We start from the raw sequence: 22,498 nt of genomic DNA, 5'->3' as shown, positions 1-22,498 counted from the left end.
TCTCCTATAATAATACGAAAGTGAAAACAACTGGCTTTACACCATATGAATTAATTCTAGGACATACCAGTAGTCGAAACCCAGAAAATTATTACAATGAGTCACAACTAATAAGTAAATATGCGAATGAATTGAAAAATAAAGCTAGTTACCTTAATAAACAAGCCAGATTAAATATTGAGAGATCAAAGGAAAAAGCAAAAATTAGATTCGATAAACATGTAAACTATCCTAATACTTTCGAAGTAAATCAGAAAGTATGGTTAAAAGAGAGCCAGATAGGAAATAAACTAAAAGATAAATATCTAGGTCCATTTACAATAAAAAGAATTGTACTCCCAAACTCTGCTGTCATATCAAATGATCAATATGAAACCCAAGTCAATTTTGATAGATTAAAATTATATACTAAAAGAATTAAAGAAAATTAACAATGACCTTTGTTACAGGATTGCCCTAATACTCTTATCAAAATACCAAAATATAATAACGGAAAACTTCAAAATAATCCCATTAAATCATACTCTAGGAATATATTATCACTACGAACAAAATATTAAGATCTCGAATGATCAATGGAAATTAATTGTGTACAGAAATATTGACTTTATAAAAGATGCTTTTGATAGAAACGAAATAATTTTACAAACTTTAAAAGACTCCTTAGATACTCAGTATGCACGAATGTTATACTTTGTTGCTGAAATTAGACCTCACACTCTTGTATTGGATAGAATTATTAAACAAATTAAAGACAAATTTAACGAAATTAAATTAGACATAGAACATTATTCGAAAAGAAATAAAAGAGGATTAATTAATGGTATTGGTGCCGTTTGGAAAACCATCTCAGGAAACTTAGACGCATCAGATGGTGAATATTATGATAAATGCATTAACCAAATCGAAAAAGATGAAAAACATATCGAAAACTTAATGAAAAATCAAATACTAATTACTACTTCAACAATTAAAAATTTCAATTATACTATTCAAAAACTCCAAATTGACGAAGAAACGTTTAACAATGATATAAAAATTATTGATATTATGATCTCTAACATAACCGACAATATGAATCTACTTGAAGCGAAAATTAAAGTTTTCTATCTCTGCGAACAATTATTAGAATCTTTTATTTTTATCAATGGAGAACTTGACGATATTATAAATAGTATAACTTTCGCGAAAATAAATGTTGTGCATCCTTCTGTAATACAGCCTCTAAACCTTTTAGATGAACTCTCAAAGATAAATTCAGAATTAAGAAAAGATAGCTTACCTTTAGATAACACCAAAGAAAACATTCCAAAATTTTTAAACATTATTAAATTAGATACATATCAATCGAACTCTAAAGTAATTTTTGTACTAAATATCCCAACAGTCCAAATAGATTCGTTTAAGCTGTATCACTTATTTTCCCTTCCATTAAAAGATGATCGAACTAAACTTTTCCATACTATCCTAAATTCCCATAAATACCTAATCACATCCGATTTTAATCGACAGTATGCAGTAACAAATGACATAGATAAATGTCAAAATATAGACACAAAGACGAAAATATGTAAAAACATTGTCCTATATCCTGTAGATAATAATGCCATTTGTGAAGCTCAAATTTTGATGAATCCAAGAAAAATTCCAGAAACATGTGTAGTTTCAACCTTTGACTACCAAGACTACAATGTTCAACCTCTAAATACTAATAAATGGTTAATAGTGACTAGTAATCCTATATCTATCACTATTACATGTGCCAATACACCAACTGAAATTGAATACACCAAAACTAATGTCATTATCCAATTAAAACCAATGTGTACCGGATACATAGGCGAAGTCAAAATTTCGTCCAACTATGAAAAAGCAGAATCCAATTATACAGATGTCATAATAACTCCACAAATACCTTTTGAATGTTGCCTACATCTGCCGAAACAAGAAAAACTTCCGAAATTAAAACCTTTGAAAATTAACAAATTCAACCTAGATGAACTTAAAGTAACAGAAACAAAATTGAACCAATATCAAGACCAGCTTGATGACCTTATTAACGAAACCATCATCACCAAACATTGGCCATGGTTCACTTACCTGTCAGTAACCATTATTGTTACTATCATAATTATCTACATATTCTGTAAAATAAGAAGAAGAAGGACCATCATAAATCGAATCACCTCTTCAAATCAACCTCCACCACCACCGTCTGGACCAACAACAAGGATTCAACCCCTTCTTTCAAGATCGCAACGAAGACGTCCCTCCATTTCACGAGTGCGCGATCCTAACATTGAACAAAACGAACTTTCCGAAGTGATATTTAACGACAATAATAGTGTTAAATTTGTGCCAGTTTAAATTATGAACTTTTGAACTATTATAAAAAAACTCCTTTATAACTTTATAATTTTATTTTGATTTTTATTCTTCGATAGAATAAAACTCTTTTAAAACGGGGAGTTGTTATATCTGATAGATAAGCATATTCTATTATTTATCTACGCATTAGAAATATGATACTTCCTTGTGCATTGTTGAATATTTCTTAGTTGCAGAATACACTCTAGAATTAGAACACCTTAGTTTGTAAGATATTGTTCTTTGTTAGTATAAGTTATATATAGGAGTACAATACTGTATCGCAATGATTATTATTCTTACTTTCATTCTGATTGTTATTCCAATTCCATCTTTAATAAGTATTTTGTATTTTAACTTTCTGTTCAACTAAATATAATAACAAATTGTATAATTAAAATAAAAGTTTTTAAAAAAATAAATAAGTGTAGTGATTCGCAACATATATATATATATATATATATATATATATATATATATATATATATATATATGTATATATATATATATATACACATAAATAGTACTTTATTAAGCCCACTATACTTTTGGGGCGTTATTCCACCCATTATCTAAAGTGTGTATAAAGAAAAACATTTGCTTTTAAGTTGATTCTAAAAATTATTTTATTTCGAGCACCTTAAAAGGGGTAAGATAATTGATTCTATAAATGATTTATACATTTATCAGACGTTGTTTGGCCCGCAATATACATTCGCTACTTTATGCAGCCCTAGCGTATATTAAAATATATATTTCGTATCTTCTTCAGCCCGCTGTGTTGCCAATTTGTAAAGACAATTGTTTATGTTAAAGTCACGTTCAAGTTAAGCAGCTCGCCACAAACGTTTGGCGATTTTCTTTATATTTTATATTAGTGTTGGTTTATGTTTTACGATCGTTGTGTGTCCCTTTAGATGTGCCAAAAACTGGTAAGTAAAGTTTATTATATAATTGAATCGATAAATTATAAATAAAAATAATGCAGTGACTTAATATTAAATTAAAAATTATTAATATTTGAATGATACAAAATAAAGTTTTAAATTTTAATTGACAAGATAATGAAAGAATAAGAGTGGTAGGAGTTGAGAGGGAAAACTTCAGCTCTTTTATTATTTGTACATGAGTAACGGTAATTTAATTTAATTTTAGTGTAAATTATGAAACGATCACAATGAATATTATCTTTGGTATGTAGCAAAGACAAAAATTTACTGGACCTTCCGAAATACGAAACTACCAAAGGTACAACAGTAGAAGATAGAGATAAAATTTTAAACAATAATAAAATTTTAATTCATGATGTATGCATTATACAAAGTGAAAAAATAGATCCATGTGTTGAAGAAGATGTACAAATATTTGAAAAGAAATTGTTTCAGAAAGAAGCACACAATAATATTTCAAATCGTGTTTTTGAAGAACCATTATCTTCAACTTCGTTACAATTTGATGATGATAATCAAAATAATAATAAAGATAAAAAAAATATGATGTAAGTGATTTAGAAGAACCATGTTCTTCTGGAAGCGAGTATATTCCAGATACAACTGATTGCGAATCTGAGGAATATGAAAAACAAGAGGATTTTTATGAAACAGAAGAATTAGAACAGAGTATTAATTATGCAAAGTCTGGGCCATCAAATGTTCCTTCAACTTCGACTGGTATATTATATTTTTAAAGTTAGAAAAATAAATCGTTATTCCATTTATATTATAGCAAATAACAATTTACAACCCGAAAGTAATGTCGATGGAGTTGTGATATCTTTTGGAAAGTTTGTCCAAAAATCTTCTGAGAAAATAGAACAGTTTTCCAATTCTAGACCATGGACAAAACTAACTGCATGTCCATATTGTTTCCAAGAGGTAACTCACTTTCCACGCCACCTAAAGAGAAACCACAATCAAGCAGGCGCGGTTAAAGAATTGTTTGCTTTATCTTTAAAAAATCCAAAACGAAAAGGACTCTTAAATGCCATTCGTCGTCAAGGAAACTTCGTTTTAAATTCTAAATCGAATTGTATTCGGCCCGTACGAAGACCAAAAACAGGTGATGAAAATGATGAAAACATGCAAAATTTAAAAGAAAAGTATGTCGTATGCAAAGATTGTTTAGGCTACTTTAAACGAAATTATTTAAGACGCCATCGAAAGAGATGCTCATTGAGATCAGTTCAGAATCCTGAGTCGGATCGAGAACAGCACTTGTCAAGTGCTCAATTATTTTCTGTGTGCTCTGGGGCATATAATGATTTTTATTCCTCTTTAAGATTAAAAAATGAGGTATTTCCAATAATGAGAAACAACGAAATTGCTAAACTGGCAATGAACGACATACTTATTTGCTGTTATGCCGATAATTTGTTAAGAAGACATAAACGCCCTCAAATTAGAAATTCAATATCTAACAAAATGCGAGAATGTGGCCGATTATTATTGTGTTTAAAAAATATGACTGGTCTTCAAAAATTATTTGACTTTTTAAAACCTCAATTTTTTGACAATTTCATAGCTGCTACCAAAGTAATAAGTGGCTATGATCCAGAAACCTTCACTTTTAAAACAAGTAGTTTGCCTTTGCACATGGGAACTACCCTTAAACAAATTTGCGATTTAGCCACAAAAATGGTGATAAAAAAAAGTTCTCTATTTAGTTGTTCTAAACAAGAAGATACTTTAAAAGAAATCAAACAATTAAAAAAACTTATTGAAACTAATTGGAACTGGGAAATTTCTAGTTTGGCTTTGAAAAATCTAAATGAAAACAGACATATTAAAGCCAAATTATTACCTTTGACGCAAGATGTTATGAAATTTCAAAAATTTTTACGTGAAGAAGCACAAAAATCATGCAAAGCATTACAGGCAAACCTTCAAATAAAAGTCTCTTACAGAAGATTATCAGAATGCGTTTTGTCATTAACACTACTTTTAAATCGAAAACGTATTGGAGAAATTGAATATTTAAAACTTAACCGATATAATGAGACCGTTTTTCAAAACCAACATGATGAATTTTTAGATTCACTTTCAAACACAGAAAAAATTTTATTAAAGAAGTTTAGAAGAGTAATTACTGAAGGCAAAGGCAGTAAACCCGTCCCTATTTTATTTCCTATAGACTTACAAAAATTTATCGAGGTTTTAATTAATCAAAGGCAGTTTTGTGTAAAAGAGTCAAATGAATATTTATTTGCCAATCCCAATACAACAAATAAATCGCTAAGTGGTTATCATACTTTGAAAAAGTTAGCCCAAGAATCAAATGTTGAAAACGCAAGCCTATTTACATCCACAAGATTAAGAAAACAGATTGCCACAATTGTCCAAGTTTTAAATTTGAAGGAAGAATAAATGGAACAGTTGGCAGGGTTTATGGGTCATACACGTAAAACACATGAATCATTTTACAGGTGACCAAATTTATTTAAAAGAAGTACTAAAACATTTTAAATAAAGCATGCATGAATAATTATACAACATTTTTCTAGGTTACAAAATATTTACTTTAATTATACTTGCCTAATATATATTTTTAAGGCCCCCACAAGACATATATCAAACTGCCAAGGTTTCAAAATTATTGCTTGCAATTAATAGTGGCAAGGGTTCCTTATACAAGGGCAAACATTTGGACGAAATTAATTTGTCAGATATAGACATGGATTCAGATCCGGAAGAAGAAACTTTAGATAAAGAAGAGAATTCTACACAAGAGGATGTTACACAAGGATCAATTTCACTAACAGATTGTAACGTGATTAATAATAAAAGTAAGTTTTTAATATAATTAAAAGTTTTTTCTTAAATATTTTAATTTTAGGAAAAAATCATATTAACCAGTTGAGAAAGAAGAAGAGCATAATGAGGATAAGATGGACAGAAGACCAGAAAATTCTAATTAAAGATAATTTTAAAAATCATATTAAAAATAAAATTGCACCTAAAAAAGAAGAAACGGAGAATTTCTTAAAGAAACATAAAGGACTTTTTAATGAAAGAAATTGGGTAAAAATAAAAGCTTTTGTTTATAACTGTTATAAATGAGTAATACAGAAATTTATACTTTTATTAATTTTATCTGTTGCCTTTTTATCCTGTCAAAAAGTCTATTAAAAGCTATTATTATATAACTATAAGGTAAGTAAATAAATAATATTTATTTTAATAATATTCATTTTAATAATATTTATTTAATATTTATACGAATGATAATTTGATATTCCCGAACATGTGGATCTTTCTCTTACATATTGAATTGTTGATCTAGTACTTCTTCGGATAATCTTTCTGCAAGGGCAGTTCACTAGATACTGTACTAATATGGCTCTTTTCTGGGGGTCACGGCAAACTCCAATTTGGCTAATTTCAGATCCTAGGGGACACAATTGTCTGAATGCCGATCGCGCTGCACTCAGGTAATGACAATCAATATTGTAAACGTCATCTAGACGTTCAAAATGCCCTATCCATCGATGAGGGTTCCTGCCTGCATTAAATTAAAACAAGAACGAACTAAGATTTTATTAATTATTATAAGGCTAGAAATAGTTATATTTTTATAAATATTGTGAAAATCCAAATTTTCATAAAATTTCATTTTTATCAACCACTAGAATTAACTTAATAACTTAGAATAAATTAAAGTACATTTATGAAAAAAATATACATTAAAAAATATGTGTAAATATTATTAATACAATATAAGTACATGTTTGACTAATAGGTTCTACTTTGATTAATCTATATCCAGGTGGTGTAGATTGTTCTAGCAATCGCCGTGCCAACGCCATCTCGGCTGGGTTGACTTCATCCGTACATAGTAATAAATCAATTGTTAATACCGATTGGACTAACAAAATTAAAACTGTTAATATGTACCACATTTTTCGTTCAATTTTGATTCGCTTAACTGGGAGTTCACACTGACAACCGATTCTTTATATATGTAAATGCAGACAGGCAGTTCCCTTCAGTAGCGTAGTTAATAATGCATCAATCTGCAAACGTGTTAAATAGGCTCATAATTTTCATTCAATTAAAAATTTAAACTTTCACAATAAAGCAAAAGTGTATAATAATAAAACTTCAAGTAAATCTAGATCTTAAACATAAAGAATTTTAACAATTAAAATTGTAGTTAGTGTCCATTTTTTATTAAGCACATCAAACTTGATCAAATGTAGTACTTGAGTAGTACTATAATATGTATTACTTTTATTAAATTGTAAAATTTATACATTTAACTGAATGTTTTTTATTTATTTAAAGTTAATTATGTTGTTTCGTTAATAAAAAAATTCGTTCTTCTTTTAATTTATTGCAAGCAAAAACCTTCATCACTGAATTGGTAGTTTTAAACGAGAAGGTAACGTCTACAAGACTGATTACAGAAGTACGAAAGTATTTAGAAAATTATATCCTGCAGAGTCCGGAGTAAGCCAATTAGAAGTTCTCGACACTTCCAGTAGAATTTTAGAACAGTACCTGGTTAACTGCGCTTGCAAAAATGTTCGCCGAAGTAAATTTAAAAATTTGTTTGTATAGCTTAGATAAAAAAATAAATTCTATAAAAGCATTAAATGATATTTTAATAAATACAAATATCGTATTATGGTACTTTAAGCGAAACGAGCTATTTTTTCCATTATCTCAAAATCTGCCACTTTCTTTGACTTCTGTTATTGAATACTCTGGATCCATTTTATTTACGCCCCTGAGAAGAAAGTAGCAAGTTAAAAGACAGTAAATATGTAGCAAGTTCCTTACTCTTTGTTATTACTATGGTTGAGCTGTTGCCAAATATCGGGCTTCACAAGAACAGTAAAATACATAGAGTATCCGATCTATATACACTTACTACAGCGCGCCACCAACTGGTGACTTTAAAAAACTAATTTGTATAAAAACAGTACTATATATGTCCATATTAAGCCCACGAAAAATTTTGAGGGGGGGCATCTTGTATCGTTATTCATCGATTAGCGACAAAATACACGTAAAACGTTGTTTAGCCCGGTTCTGGGCTGAACAACGTCATTTTGGGCTACACAAAGTGCTATTTGTATATAGAACGGGCTACACAATGACCGCCTATACGTCTATATATATATATATATATATATATATATATATATATTATAAATCAATAACGTTTTCGCAAGTCTGATTGTACAAGATCTAATCGTTTGAAACATTGCCATTTCTCAACTAGAAACGAAAAAGGAAGTGTACAGTTAATATTTTGTATAAACAAAAAAAATTATTCATTTGTAATATCATGTTTCAGCTGATTGTAAGAACTAAATCAAAATATTTGTAAAAACTTTCTTATTTAAAATTTATTACAAAACAGTATAATTACTGATAATATAGTTCTTTTTCATGTATAAAAGTAAATAAATATTTAAAAACTATAAACAATTTGGAACAAGTGAGAACATTGGCGAATAGAATATTTAATTAAGATTTTATTTTAATTAGTTCAATTATAATAAATAGGAAATAAATTTTACCACTCAATTCACAGCAATAAATTATTATATATTGTTGAGACATATATAGGTTATTGTAGAACACCAAATTAACCACACATTATAGTGTAAGAGTAGTTTAGTGTGAATTATTATTATTATACTTTGATATAGTTGAGACATATATATGTTATTGTAGAACACCAATGTAACCACATATTGTTGTGTAAGAGTAGATTAGTGTGAATTATTAAGTATTATTATACTTTGATATAGTTTCCTATAACTTACCTCAAATATCCTGTTAAGTCACATATGTAGTAAAATCGATGTAGTTACTCATCTAATATTTTGACTCCTGACTCATTTGAATATCGAATAACAATTGCATTGATTGGTCCTAGGTTTCTCAAATATTGACATCTAAAACATAAAAATTAGGAATATAATCGAAATAAATCTATTTGACAACCCCAAAATTTAAAAAGTAAATCAATTTGATTTTTTATATGTTATATTTGTGATGTTTTACACAGTATACATTAAATAAAACACAATATGGAAGAGCAAACAATAATTAACGAACCTATAAATCATTCTACAAAAATTATCTTGTTACAAATTCGCAAATCATACAGCAGATGAATCATAAATTTTATCAACCTGGATAACGGAGTACATGTTCAGCAATTATAAAATGACGAATGGCCAGCACTTTCATTTACTGGCCATGGGTCAAAAAATTTGTCTGTACATATATTACACATTTCACGAATCTTCCAAAGGCTACACAGATTTTTATCTGGTGTCACAATTAAACTATTTTTACCAAGTAGTTACTTACTGATTTTTGTTACACTGAACAGGTCTCTCGTCTACCCTTTATTGAATATTCAGAAGAATATTTAGTAAACATTTTCTTGTTTGACTACATACAGATTTTAGTTTGAAATTTAGTGTTAACCAAGCATAATTATACCAATAACCATCTAGAATCCGCGATTTTAAGGAACATTTTCTGGCGCATGCGGTAATGGTTTCGCGCTTCTTGAATAGTTTACAGTGCAGTGTTGTCGCTTTGTAACGCTGAAAATATTCGATTTGTTCTTTGTAAAAGTTTTGTGTTCTTTGTGATTGAATAATTGTTAGAATAGTGTATTAATTTTTTTTGTTTTTTTTTTTTAGTAAGTATATTCCTTCTCCTAATTTAATGATTCATTAATTAAAATATTTTACATTACAGATTATATTCCCGTGGTGTTTCTAAAAACAATATATTATTCTTATTCTTCTGGTAATTATATTCTTAATTTATTGGTATGGTCATTTAATGTATTTTACTTTCCAGATTATTTTCATTTTTAAAAGATTAATTGTTAACAATATTATTGTCCATTCAGTTTGCAAGCGAAACACTTCGATGTCATACGGGTGGCGTGCTCATCAGGGAAGATATAAAATGGCGTTTTTGGTCGTCCGCTTGTGCTTTGTTCAGTTATACATAATAAACCATGTGTATAAAGTATAAGGTACTTTTAATGACACCAATATTATTATATTAAATAACCAGTACTGAATTTTTAATTATAACATAACAGAAAGGAAGAAGCTCTCGACTAATTGTAAGTTTCTTGGGACAAAGGAGAAATTAAACTGGCATGAATTTTTACGAAGAAAGGAAATGAAAATAATCAGAAACGTAAATATAAAAGGTCAGTCTCATATTTACTATAAACTAATTTTGCTTTGTATGATACTGATTGTGTGTTTTTATAAGTATAATTCCAACTGTTCAATTTTGTATTGTGAAAATATAAATTTTCATTAATATGTAGATAAGTAACTGATGAACATATAATCTAATGCATAATTAACTAATATTTAAAATTAAATTGAATAATATCAATTTTTGGTTTTTAGCATTTAACCGAGAAACTAAAAAGCTTCCTACCATGTTGAAAGTTCCTTAGTACAAATGAAAAACTAAACTGCCATATCATTTTATGAGGAAATTACATGGAATGTATCAGAAATGTAAATATATAAGGTGAGTCTCACATTTACTATAAACAAATTTTGCACAGTATCATACTGATTGTGTTTTTAAAAGCGCAATTACAATTGTTCAGTTTTGTATTGCAAAAACATAAATTTCCATTAATATGTAGATAAGTAAATGATGAACATATAATCTAATGTATAACTAACTAATATATAAAATTAAATTGAATAACTTATATCAATTTTTGGTTTTCAGCATTTAACCAAGAAACTAAAAAGCTTCCTACCAAGTTGGAAGTTCCTTAGTACAAATGAAAAACTAAACTAGCATACTATTTTATTAGGAAATGATATAAAATGAGTCAGAAATGTAAATATATAAGGTAGGCCTTACATTTGGTATAAACAAATTTTCCATAGTATCATACCAATTGTGTGTTTTTAAAAGCTCAATTACAATTGTTCAGTTTTGTATTATAAAAATATAAATTTTCATTAATATATGGTTAAGTAAGTGTTGGATATATAGTGTAAAAAAATTTTATCTTATTGTACTTAAGGTTATCTTACAAATTTTAATTGTTCAAAATTGTTGTGCATGTGTTTAATACAAATATGTATGCAGAGCAATTATTTTTGATTATTTAAATTTGATCAGTTATCACAAGTTACCTCCAAAGTGTTTTTTCTGTTTTAAATGTTGTCATAATTGGTATCTACAATATTTTTCACTCACAATAAGTTAGTATATAAATTATAATACACTATATCTTTTAACTTAACTATTATCTAATATTATTTTAATAAATTGGATAACTAATTTCAATATTTTGTTTTCAGCATTTAACCAAGAAAAAACTGTCCACCAAGTTTTAAACTGTCATGTTATTTTATGAGAAAAGGAAATGAAATGAATCAGAAAAGTAAATATAAAAGGTCAGTTTCATATTTTCTATAAACTAATTGCATATTATGATACTGATTATGTGTTTTTATAAGTACAATTACAACTGTTCAATTTTGTATTGTGGAAATATAAATTTTCATTAATATGTGGATAAGCAAATATTGAGCATATGCTCATATGCATGTTACACTATATAGTGTAATATAAATTTAAAAAATTAAATTTTATTGTATCGTACTAAAAGATACCTTACAAATTTTAATTGTTTGAAATTGTTGTGTACGTGTTTGGTATAAATATGTATGCAGGACAATTATTTTTGGCTATTTAAATAAGTTACTTCCAAGGTATCTTTTCTGTGTATATTGTTCAACAATATTTGTCACTCACAATAATTTAGAATATAAATTATATTATACTATATTTTTAACTTATACAAAATTATTTTAATAAATTGAATAACTAATATGTTTTCAGCATTTAACCAAGAAACTAAAAAGCTTCCCACCAAGTTGTAACTTCCTTAGGACAAATAAAAAATTGAACTGGCATGTTATTTTATGAAGATAGGAAATGAAATGAATCACAAATATAAGTTATAAGGTCAGTCCCACATTTACTATAAACTAATTTTACATAGTATCATACTGGTTGTGTGTTTTTAAAAGTACAATTATAACCATTCAGTTGTAAAAATATAAATTTTCATTAATATATGGATAAGATATAGATAAGTAAATGTTGGACATATAAACTAATAAATTTTAAATTTTACCTTATTGTACTTAAAGTTATCTTACAAATTTTATCTGTTCACAATTGTTGTGCAAGTGTTTAATTTAAATATGTATGGTGGGCAATTATTTTTGACTATTTAAATACGATCATTTATCACCAAGGTGTCTTGTCACAATTTGTATCAATCTACAGGAACTAATTTCAACAAACTTTGACCAATAAACCTGAACAACTATTATATATATGAAAACTATGGTCACAAAAGCCTCAACCTTTACAATTTAGAATATTAATATTCTGTATTTTTTAACTTAAATGTAACTTGAAATTTTAGCAAGAGAGAAAATTAAATGAATTAGAAACACAAATATAAAAGGTCAGTTTCACATTTACTATTAACTTCTTTTGTGTAATATTATATTCATCGTGTGTTTTAAGAAGCGCAATTACAATCGTCCAGATTCGTATTGTAGAAATAAATTTTGATTAATATATGAATAATATATGGATATAAAGATATTGGACATATAGCGCAACAATTTTAAAATTTTATCTTGTCATATTTAAGCCAATATTACAAATTTTTACCCTATATATAAATTATAATATATTTTTTCAATGTATCTATTATATAAATGATAGATTAGCGACTGTTAATCTGTCGTTTTGGTTTGATTAAAACAAATTCACAATAATACACTTTATTACAACAAACGTACATTAACTCTCGACATCTAAAGCTTAACTACCCTGTTTTTTCTTAAAAACTGCCCCGATTTTGCTCGTTATTATGCTGATTGTGTGTTTTTAAAATTACAATTTAACTGACCATTTTTAATTTTTTAAGCTTAATATTTTAAATTTTATAATTTTGTTTTAATTTTATTTTTTTAATATTTCAAATAACAATTTTAATTCTTTTAGAAAATTGATTATCTATAAGTTTAATGAAAAAAATTGTAATGACAATATGTAGAGCAACTGTTTTAGTAAATTTTTTAAGTATTTTAACTGTCACAATTATTTCCAGATTAAGTAGAGAAGAATTTACTCCGGGGTCAAGTTATTTAATAGTTTAATTGCCATATTTTGATATCCTTTTCTACAGACTTATTTCAAACGGAATAATTGAATTTCTTCATTTCAGCTTAAAATTCTCAAATTACGCTATATAATTTTCAAATTTGTCTAGTTTGATGATTTTTGTTTATATAATCAATTAAATTTCTTACATTTTCACTTTTATTATCGGATTATGTTGAAAAATTACACCAATTTAAAATTTTCATATTGAATATCTAATTTTAAAACATTTTAACAAACTTAAAGATATTTTCCAAGTAATTTAAATTTTTTCAATGTTCTTCTAGTTATTTTTGGCTTAAAATTGTAAATTTTCAAATTTGTTTAGTTTCAAACATTATTTGCTGAAATTTGATAATTTTTGTTTATATAATTAATTGATGTTGTTTCATTTTTATCTTTATTTTCGTAGTTGAAGTTGAAAATTTTACTAATTTAAAATTTTCTTATTGTATATCAAATTTTGTGTAATGTAGTTATGTTTTTAACAAATTTTAATATATTTTTCAAGTAATATGAATATTTTCAAAGATTTTTCAATGATTTTTGACTTTAAATTGTAAAATTACAAAGTAAAATTTGTCTTATTTTACTTTGTAATTTTACAAAATTTTACATTAATTTCTATTAATTGTTTAATTACTTCTAACATAAAAATATTAATTAACATTAAAATTTAATAAATTTATATTTTTAAATTTACCTTTAAAAATTATCTTTAAACATTTTGTATACTTTCTCAAATACATTTATTTAAAAAGATATATTAATTAATTTCTATGAATTGTTAAGTTGAGTTAATTTCAAAAATACTAAATAAGACTGAAAATGTCTAAATTAATATTTAGTTTATATCATAAAAAAATTATTTATACTTCTTTTAATACTACTGTTAACTATAATAATATATAATAAAAATTTTAGATTATGAAAATACATCCTGCGAAGAAAATATTTCATTGCGACTACCTTCGAGTAGTTCCCCATGACTTTTAAATAAGTCTTTTTATTTTCCCTTTTAAAAATTAGTATTGAAAATATAATTAAAATTAATCATCTTAAAATATTATAACAAATTATACTCAGTGACTAAGAACTAACTGGTTCTAAAGTTTTCAGTGTGTTATGATTTTATTTTTTATGTTTTTTAGTAAATTTGAAAACAATAATTCAGGTTTATTATTTTATTTTTAATATTAATTTTTGATACACCAATTTTGATTAAGATTAAGAATTAAGACATTCTCTCTACAGTGACTTCCTCTTTAAACATTTAGGAGTCATAATTGTAACTTGAAGAGAGTTTGTTATAGACTTGATATTTCAGGTTGTCTTTGACTCATGTTATCATTTCTCTCCAGAATCACAAAGAAATTTAAAATTGGTTTAAAAATGGTTATTTGTGTATCTATCCCAAAACGTTTTGTTAACTACTTAAAATTTTGAATTTTGACAATATATCAATAAGTATATAGTTAAAATATGTTCTAACGTTTGTGATCTTTTTGTGTTTTAGGTATTAGGATCATTTACTCGGAAACTACTCATCGATTTTACTTTCTTCAGCCACTCGAACCAATTGATTATGTCAATGTACTTGCACAGCAAAATAATTGGGAGATCTCGGGTTCGAACTCTTAGAACATTAATAAAGTCTATTTTAATTTGGATATTGACATAACGACAAGGTGCTGCCCCAGTTGTGTACTTTCATAAGTAATTTTATGTATTTAGTTTGCAAATTTGTAACAATGTAATTTATTCCTTCAATAGTACATATCCACTTACTTGTATACTTGTTCATTTGTCTCAACTAAGGTTTATAACCTGCTGCTCTTTGAACATTGGAGTTGATGAATTGACAATTATAACAAGTATCTAAAGGCTGATTTTAGTTTAAAATATAAAGGTTATCCATTACAGTTGTTATGGTTTATACATCTCTTATGTGTCTGTTGGATTTAAGATATTTTCTATTTACCTTAATAAGGATTCAAGAATTCCTCTTTAAAATGTTTTTGGTTTAACATATGAGACACTCATTATTCCCTTGTATTTTACTTCTTTTTTATCTTATTTACTATGTTTATTTCTAACTTCGAAATTTCCTCTTTTCGATTTCGCTTTGGAAACGTTGGTGCTGAGGTGGTTGTCCGATACCAAAACCAGGTGGTAGTCACCTGTGGCAAGGTCTGGTGAGTACGGAAGGTGATATAGAACTTCCCATTGTAGTCGCACAATAGTTTTCTGGGTGATTCTTGTTGTGTGTGGTTCTGCATTGTCCTGCTGACTACTTTCCTTAGTTATGTAAGTAACAATACATGACTCAGACATGCATCTGACCTCATTCACAAAATACCGCTATTAGTAATATTTTAAAAAATGTACACAAAAATAATATTTACTTGCTATAATTGTAATTGTTTTTTAAATTTATGTCCTATTTTTAATCTTTTGTTTTGTTTCTTTGGGTTGGAACATTCGTCATTACTTTGTTAATCACATTCTCTAATTTGTTTATTAATGAAACAGTTGCAGTATTAATAGCGGAGAGAGATGTAACTGGTGTATCTTCATCTTCAAGATCAAAATCTTCACTGTCTGGTTCATTACTTTTAACTCCTAGGCGTTTTTTAAGAGGAATCAATATTTTTGTAATAGAACCTTTTTTAAGCTTAGTTTGACAGTTCACGCATCTAGCCGGTAGGTCCCTCGACTTGGTACAGGTGTGCGTATTGTCTGTTGCAGTTGGAAGTGGCGTGGCCCCATGCCTGGCATCGATGGCATTGGATGACGCTTCGTTCCGATTTCCTTCTTTCCCAGAATATTCTGGTATTCAGGATGTGTCTAACGTTTTGGTTCGTCCATTTTAGTGTGATCTCGAGGTCGGAACTGGGTTTTCATTTTGTATATGTTGTGTATTTTAATACTGTGCTCTTCGGCGAATCCTTCCCCCATTTCTCTTGGTTCAAGTTCGGCGTCGAACCGTCGCATCAAGAACGCGTGGGTTTTGTTTGATGGTGTTGTGTATGTGTGGAAGGCCGTGTCGCTCTCCCTAAGTGCATCCACATATTTAGTGTATTCCGTTATGTCTCTGGCAAGGACATGGATGTTATTCTTTGTGTACTTTATGGTAAAACCCTTTGTGAAGTGCCTCTTCAGTTCTATCATTCCCTGGTCGTGGTTGCCTGGAGAATGATGGAAGAAATTCTCGTGGTTTTCTTTGTTGTGCTAGTTCCCCCAATTTTGTCATTGCCCTGTTGTTGTCATTGTCGTTGCCGATGCTTTCAGATACCGTGTCCACCTCAATAATGCCCGCCTTCAGCGAATCATACCTGTTTCGGGTTTTTACTGAATCGCATTGTGGAATTTGAATTTTTTTAAATAAATACCCAGCTACATAAGCAACACCTTGAAAGGAGCAACTACAATTAAATAATTTTCAACATTTATTAAATCTGACTCGAAAATACAAACATTCGGGTTCGAAACAGACTTTACGGAATCTGAAATAAATTTGGAAAATGCCCCTAAAGAATCACCACCATCATCTTTTGAATTATTATTAACTATTATAGGAAGACTTAATTTATTTAGAACTACTGTTTTTAGAGCTGCAATAAATTAGTGGCATGTTGGTTTAGTAATAAAGAAACCGTGTTGAGGAACTTGGCCAGAAGACTCAGTGACAGCAAATTTTAAATTACTATATTTATCATTATACGATTGAGAAGAATTTAGATCTGAATTTAAATAAAAATCATGGTGTTATGTTTATCAGGAATCGGACCCAAATCGTCTTCATCTGATTCTACTATCAAACGCTCTTGAAGTTTACTATTTTTATTACATTTGACACCCATGCCATTTAAAGAATCGAATAGAGAGTTCATCGTACATACAAATTCAGCAGTATAAGTAGTATATACCGGCAATTTATTATTAGGACCCATGGAAAAAATACAAGAAGAAACAGAATGACTAAGTTGATGGAGTGCAAAAGAGACTAAGTTTTTCCCAGCTCATATCTTCGTCTATGATTAATCTATAGTTGTTGTAAAATTCTTTGGCCATTCCGGTTTCGAAGAACTTCCTGAATTCTTCTACCCTGAACTGCTGGTCATATTCGGCAAATAGCTCTTCTAGTTCGAAGCAGTACGACTTGATGGACTGAGTTGGTTCTTGTTGTTTCTCGTATAATTTTCTCTCCTGGGATCGTTTCGTATCATGATTTCCATATTCTTAAAATCTTTTCAATATCAATGGAATGATCCATTGACAGCCCCAGCATTCTTCCAAATATAAGAAAGCTGTCATTAAAAAAATGAATAATATCTTTATGTTGCAAATTAATAATTATACCTGTTAGTATGCGAGAATTAAAGCATGTATTTAACATTTGCCAACAAACACGATTATCTTTTTTTTATCGCATCTCGTGGCATCATGTTGTTTAAATATCAATTGTTTTTTATGTTTTCATTAAGTTTATATTGGAATATAATTTTCGTTTTGTACCACTTAAATCTTCTTGTCTTATCGTTTGCAATATTAGTTTAATGTTGCCATCAATTATTTTTTTCCATTTTTCAATTTGTGATTTACTCATTATATTTACTGCATGATTAATTGTTTTAACTATTTCATCGCAAACATTACTAATTTCACAGATATTATTATTATTATTACAATTATTGGATATTATATTTTTACAATAAAATAAATTAATTTTCAATTATTTCAATGTCAACCGTATTGTGAGACAAGTCTGCTTTATATATAAGCGAATATTTGTCAGGTTTAAATTTGGAAATTTCAGCCTCTACAATGGGAACTAACCTTTTGGGCAGATATATTATTTCCTCATCCAATTCGACCTGTACTGTTTTTCCATATATACTGTCCACTATATGCATATCGCTTATGATATATTTTTATTGTTTTTCCAAACTTCTTATTGGTGAATATTTCTTCAACTGAACCTTCGAATTAATTGCGTTTATATTCATTGTTCACAAATATTTATTGAAACTAAAGAGACATATCAAACACAAAAAAAAATACATTTTTATGTTGATAACACAGACAGATATAAACTCAAACACAGACAATTGCAAAATTGTTGTCTATGGATATTTCTTTCTCTTCGAACTGATTAATTTCTAAAATATGGTCAATTTATATCTGCATCCCCCCAGATGATACCTACCATTAATTTTTTTTTTTTTTTTTGTATGTAAATTTAATTTTCTGTGAGTGGGAAAGTAGCATTCAAAGGTGGTGTCTGTGAAAAGACATATTTAAATAAAATAAATTATGGGCATCTGAGTGTAGTTAGTAGAATGGGTAGTTCAAAATGCTGCTTGAATGAGAAGAAAAAGCACAATAAAACACACAATTATAATTATTTAAATACATTTATTTCAATTATTATTAATTACACACAACCTTCAATGCTTCCTTTGACATAAAAAATCTGCATATTTATCCCAAATCCTATCACTTATGTCTATTAATTCTTTAAAATTAACTAATCCAACATTACTAATTGTAAGGTACATAATCATAATTATTGTTATTATTATTATATTTCTGGCAAGTATCTAATAATTGGCCACAACCATAAGAACAGTACAGTGCCAAATTTAAAAGATAATCTGTTGTTGTTGTCGCTGTGAATATTTGACTGCGAATGCAATTATTACTTTAGAACATACCGGTTTGCGTGTTTGTAATTTTTATCTTCTTATGCAAACCTGTTTATTAAGAGCAATGATCGAGAAAAGACACCAAGAACAAATTGACTTCAATATTATAAGTATACTTTTATTTCTTGTCCTTTTTTTTACTACTACTTCATTACATTTATAAGTTCATTGGCTTTTTGAATACATATCCTTATGTGAAAACAATTGCACGTGTCGGGACCGTCGGTGGCGTCTGGAGTGGACCAGCAACATCCAGTAAAGTGAATTGATTTAATTCCTTTATCTATCGAAACCCTGTCAAGGGAACCCATCCCATCTCCGCACTCCAAAAGTTAGCGTGTGCTGTGTTGACTCTAGTCATTGTTATCTGTATATTCATCTTCTATAACTTCTTCTGCCCACTCAATTGCTTTACTTATATCTTCCATGTTTGTTGTGTTATTGTTATTCCTTAGTTTAATATTGATGGGATGCAAAGGGTGCTGCTGTTCACCGGTGATAAGACTATAGCAGAGCAGGCCCAGTCGTCGAGCATGATGGAGCTCATCCAACAAGACATCAACGTACAGATCCAAGGCATTGGTGTGTCCCTGGTGAACAACACCATCAGACAGGAAATATTGTACGTGGCCATCGCCAGCTCGGGCATCATCTGGGAGAACGGCAAGCTCAAATCCAAACGATTCAAGTCGGTACTAATTAATTAAACCATCAAATCATTAATCAAACCTCTGACGTTAATTCTCTCTGTGCAGTTGCCCAGCAAGGACACCGAACACATCGAGGAGGCCTCCCAGTTGTACCAAAACCGTGTGATGGCTGGCGACAAGCCACCGCATCGAGTCTCGGTCGACGGCAGGACGGAAATCGACTTCGAAACCATGGAGTACTACAAGCCGGGCAGGAGGAGCATCAGACGTTGCTACCAAACCGGATTGTGGCTTAACCTGAAGACCAGTCCCAATCAGATGCAGCTGCACGTCAAAGTTAACAGGATTCAGATCGACAATCAGATGTTCGATTGTCTGTTTCCGGTTATCCTGGCCCCGGTACCGCTACCCAAGAGTGTTGCTGCTATTAACGACTGTTGCTGTTGCTCCGATGACTCCCCATCATCATAACAATGTTCCAGTTGTTTTTTAATATAAAGCAGTTTATTTTTAATACAGTAACACAATGATTTTTCTTTCTCCGTTAATAGTTGTTCTATTTTACGAATCGTTTCACTCACTGTTTCCATGATGTTGCTTCATCATTCAAATGTATTATTTTAAGTTTCTTAATTTCATCAACTACTTACGTTTCAGAGCATATAAATTAATGTCTTGTTGAAGTTTTCTTAATATTCCCTAATGTAGTAGTAGTAGTAGTAGGATACATCAAAAACACAATGAGAAAAAAATCAATAAAACATCATGTATTTATTGAATTCGTTGAACTTTTGTTTCCTCCCCACCACACACTGTAAATATAAAAATATTAAAAAAAATGTTTGCAATGAAATAGTTAAAACAATTAATCATGCAGTAAATATAATGAGTAAATCACTAATTGAAAAATGAAAAAAAATTAATTGATGGCAACATTAAACTAATATTGCAAACTATAAGACAAGAAGATTTAAGTATTGGCACAAAACGAAAATTATAATCCAATATAAACTTAACGAAAACATATAAAAAACAATTGATATTTAAACAACATGATACCACGAGATGCGATAAAAAAGAAAAAGAAAATCGTGTTTGTTGGCAAATGTTAAATACATGCTTTAATTCTCGCATACTAACAGGTATAATTATTAATGTGCAACATAAAGATATTATTCATTTTTTCAATGACAGCTTTCTTTTATTTAGACGTAATATTAAAAAATTGTTTAAAACACATAAAGTAATGAAATTAAATTCCTGTTTTAGCGGCGCATTTGTTAAATCTAATGGGGAAAGTGAAATTAAATTTTTCAATACTAAATATGAGATTTTGGATTTAGGGTCTGACTTAAAAAAATGGTTTGTTGAACATATTATAGATAAAATTTTGAATAAATTAGAAGAGTATCAAGAACGTGATAGTGGATGGGCTTTACAAAGGATTTTAAACCTTGAAATAAATGTGAATAAATATGAAATGGGAAATGGTGGTTCATCCTTTTTGCAACTACCTAAATTCATAAAAAATAGAAAAGCTTGTATTAATGTTCAAAATTCATATGAATTTTGTTTCGCATGGTCAACAGTTTCAGCTCTGTTTCAACCTCGAGGTAAACCATATAGAACATCCTCATATCCACATTTTAATGAAGTTTTAAATTTAACATTAAGTTTCCAATTTCAATGAGAGCCATTGGAAAATTTGAAAAAATGAATAAAATATCTATTAATGTATATACTTTAGAAGAAGATGGGGGTGGTAAAAACAAAAATAGTTCCATGATGGTGGTTCCGTGTCGTCTGACTGAAGAAAAATTATATAGACATGATAGATTAGCGACTGTTAATCTGTCTTTTTAGTTTGATTAAAACACTAAATTCACAATAATACGCTTTATTACAACAAACGTAGTTTAACCCTCGACATCTAAAGCTTGACTGCCCGGTTCTTTCTTAAAAACTGCCCCGATTATTAAATGTAAACAAATACTTCAGATTTGCTTATAAAACAAAACTAGTCTAAATAGATGTGAGCACGTCGCATCGGTCCATCGGTGAAGGTGATGACGTAAGCTAACAGACATGTTAATCTATTAATATTTCACAAAAAATACAATCAATCTGAAATTGATAATGATGATGATGATGATAATTTACGATAGCATTATCCAATAGTCACAATCAAGTGCACATTTGCGATTGATGTCTAAATTATTTTAGTAATACAAATAAATTAAAAGACCACATTGAATATTGTAATAAAAAAAACAAATATAAAATAAGTTTTCCAGATTATAAATATATAAGTTTTAGAAATTATATTAATAAGGAAAAAGTTCCATTCATTATTTATGCTGATTTCGAAACAATTCTGTCACCATTTAATGATGACGATGAAAATTTGATTAATACTAGACGTAATCAAAAGCATGAGTTGTTTAATGTAGGATTTTATGTTAAGTACTCATATGATGATAGTTTATCATTTTATAAAAGTTATCGTAGCAAGAGTGATTATTGTATGCTCTGGTTTAATAACCAACTGAAAACAATTTCTCAA

General features: G+C 28.6%; 2 protein-coding genes and 1 long non-coding RNA gene across 13 annotated transcripts in view; 2 read left to right on the top strand and 1 right to left on the bottom strand.

The window, feature by feature from the left end:
• The window catches only part of LOC126265729 (uncharacterized), a 177,561-nt gene that overhangs the window by 21,398 nt on the left and 133,665 nt on the right, over nucleotides 1-22,498 (bottom strand). Inside the window, exons 1-3 of one of the 9 annotated variants that reach the window (XR_007548190.1) lie at nucleotides 9,693-9,879; nucleotides 9,140-9,271; nucleotides 2,408-2,572 (exon numbers count right to left, since the gene is read on the bottom strand). The gene's annotated coding sequence lies outside the window, so the exon portion shown is untranslated. The other 8 variants (XR_007548189.1, XR_007548188.1, XR_007548191.1 and 5 more) reach the window with 8 other exon arrangements.
• LOC126265739 (uncharacterized) lies at nucleotides 10,075-15,247 on the top strand. Of its 3 annotated transcripts, XR_007548195.1 has the most exons (8): nucleotides 10,075-10,142; nucleotides 10,197-10,377; nucleotides 10,447-10,560; nucleotides 10,769-10,895; nucleotides 11,106-11,232; nucleotides 11,690-11,785; nucleotides 12,234-12,359; nucleotides 15,094-15,247. It is a non-coding gene; the product is annotated as an uncharacterized LOC126265739 (long non-coding RNA). The 3 variants fall into 3 exon arrangements; XR_007548194.1 differs by having other exon boundaries at nucleotides 10,197-10,560; XR_007548196.1 differs by lacking the exon at nucleotides 11,106-11,232 and having other exon boundaries at nucleotides 10,197-10,560.
• LOC126265735 (intermembrane lipid transfer protein Vps13-like) lies at nucleotides 17,921-20,714 on the top strand. The gene is made up of 2 exons (XM_049968195.1): nucleotides 17,921-19,977; nucleotides 20,041-20,714. Exons 1-2 carry the CDS (start codon nucleotides 19,756-19,758, stop codon nucleotides 20,404-20,406), a joined length of 588 nt encoding a protein of 195 aa, XP_049824152.1. The 5' UTR covers nucleotides 17,921-19,755; the 3' UTR covers nucleotides 20,407-20,714.

Source organism: Aethina tumida, chromosome 5, assembly GCF_024364675.1.
Source record: "Aethina tumida isolate Nest 87 chromosome 5, icAetTumi1.1, whole genome shotgun sequence".
NCBI classification, from domain to species: Eukaryota; Metazoa; Arthropoda; class Insecta; order Coleoptera; family Nitidulidae; genus Aethina; species Aethina tumida.
This window is presented reverse-complemented; position numbering and strand designations above follow the sequence as displayed.

Excerpts from the sequence above, each read along its gene's own strand:
- LOC126265735 (XM_049968195.1), top strand. The coding sequence starts at position 19,756 with ATGCAAAGGGTGCTGCTGTTCACCGGTGATAAGACTATAGCAGAGCAG. Across the intron at positions 19,978-20,040 it reads AATCCAAACGATTCAAGTCG|TTGCCCAGCAAGGACACCGA; the intron begins GTACTAATTAAT and ends CTCTCTGTGCAG.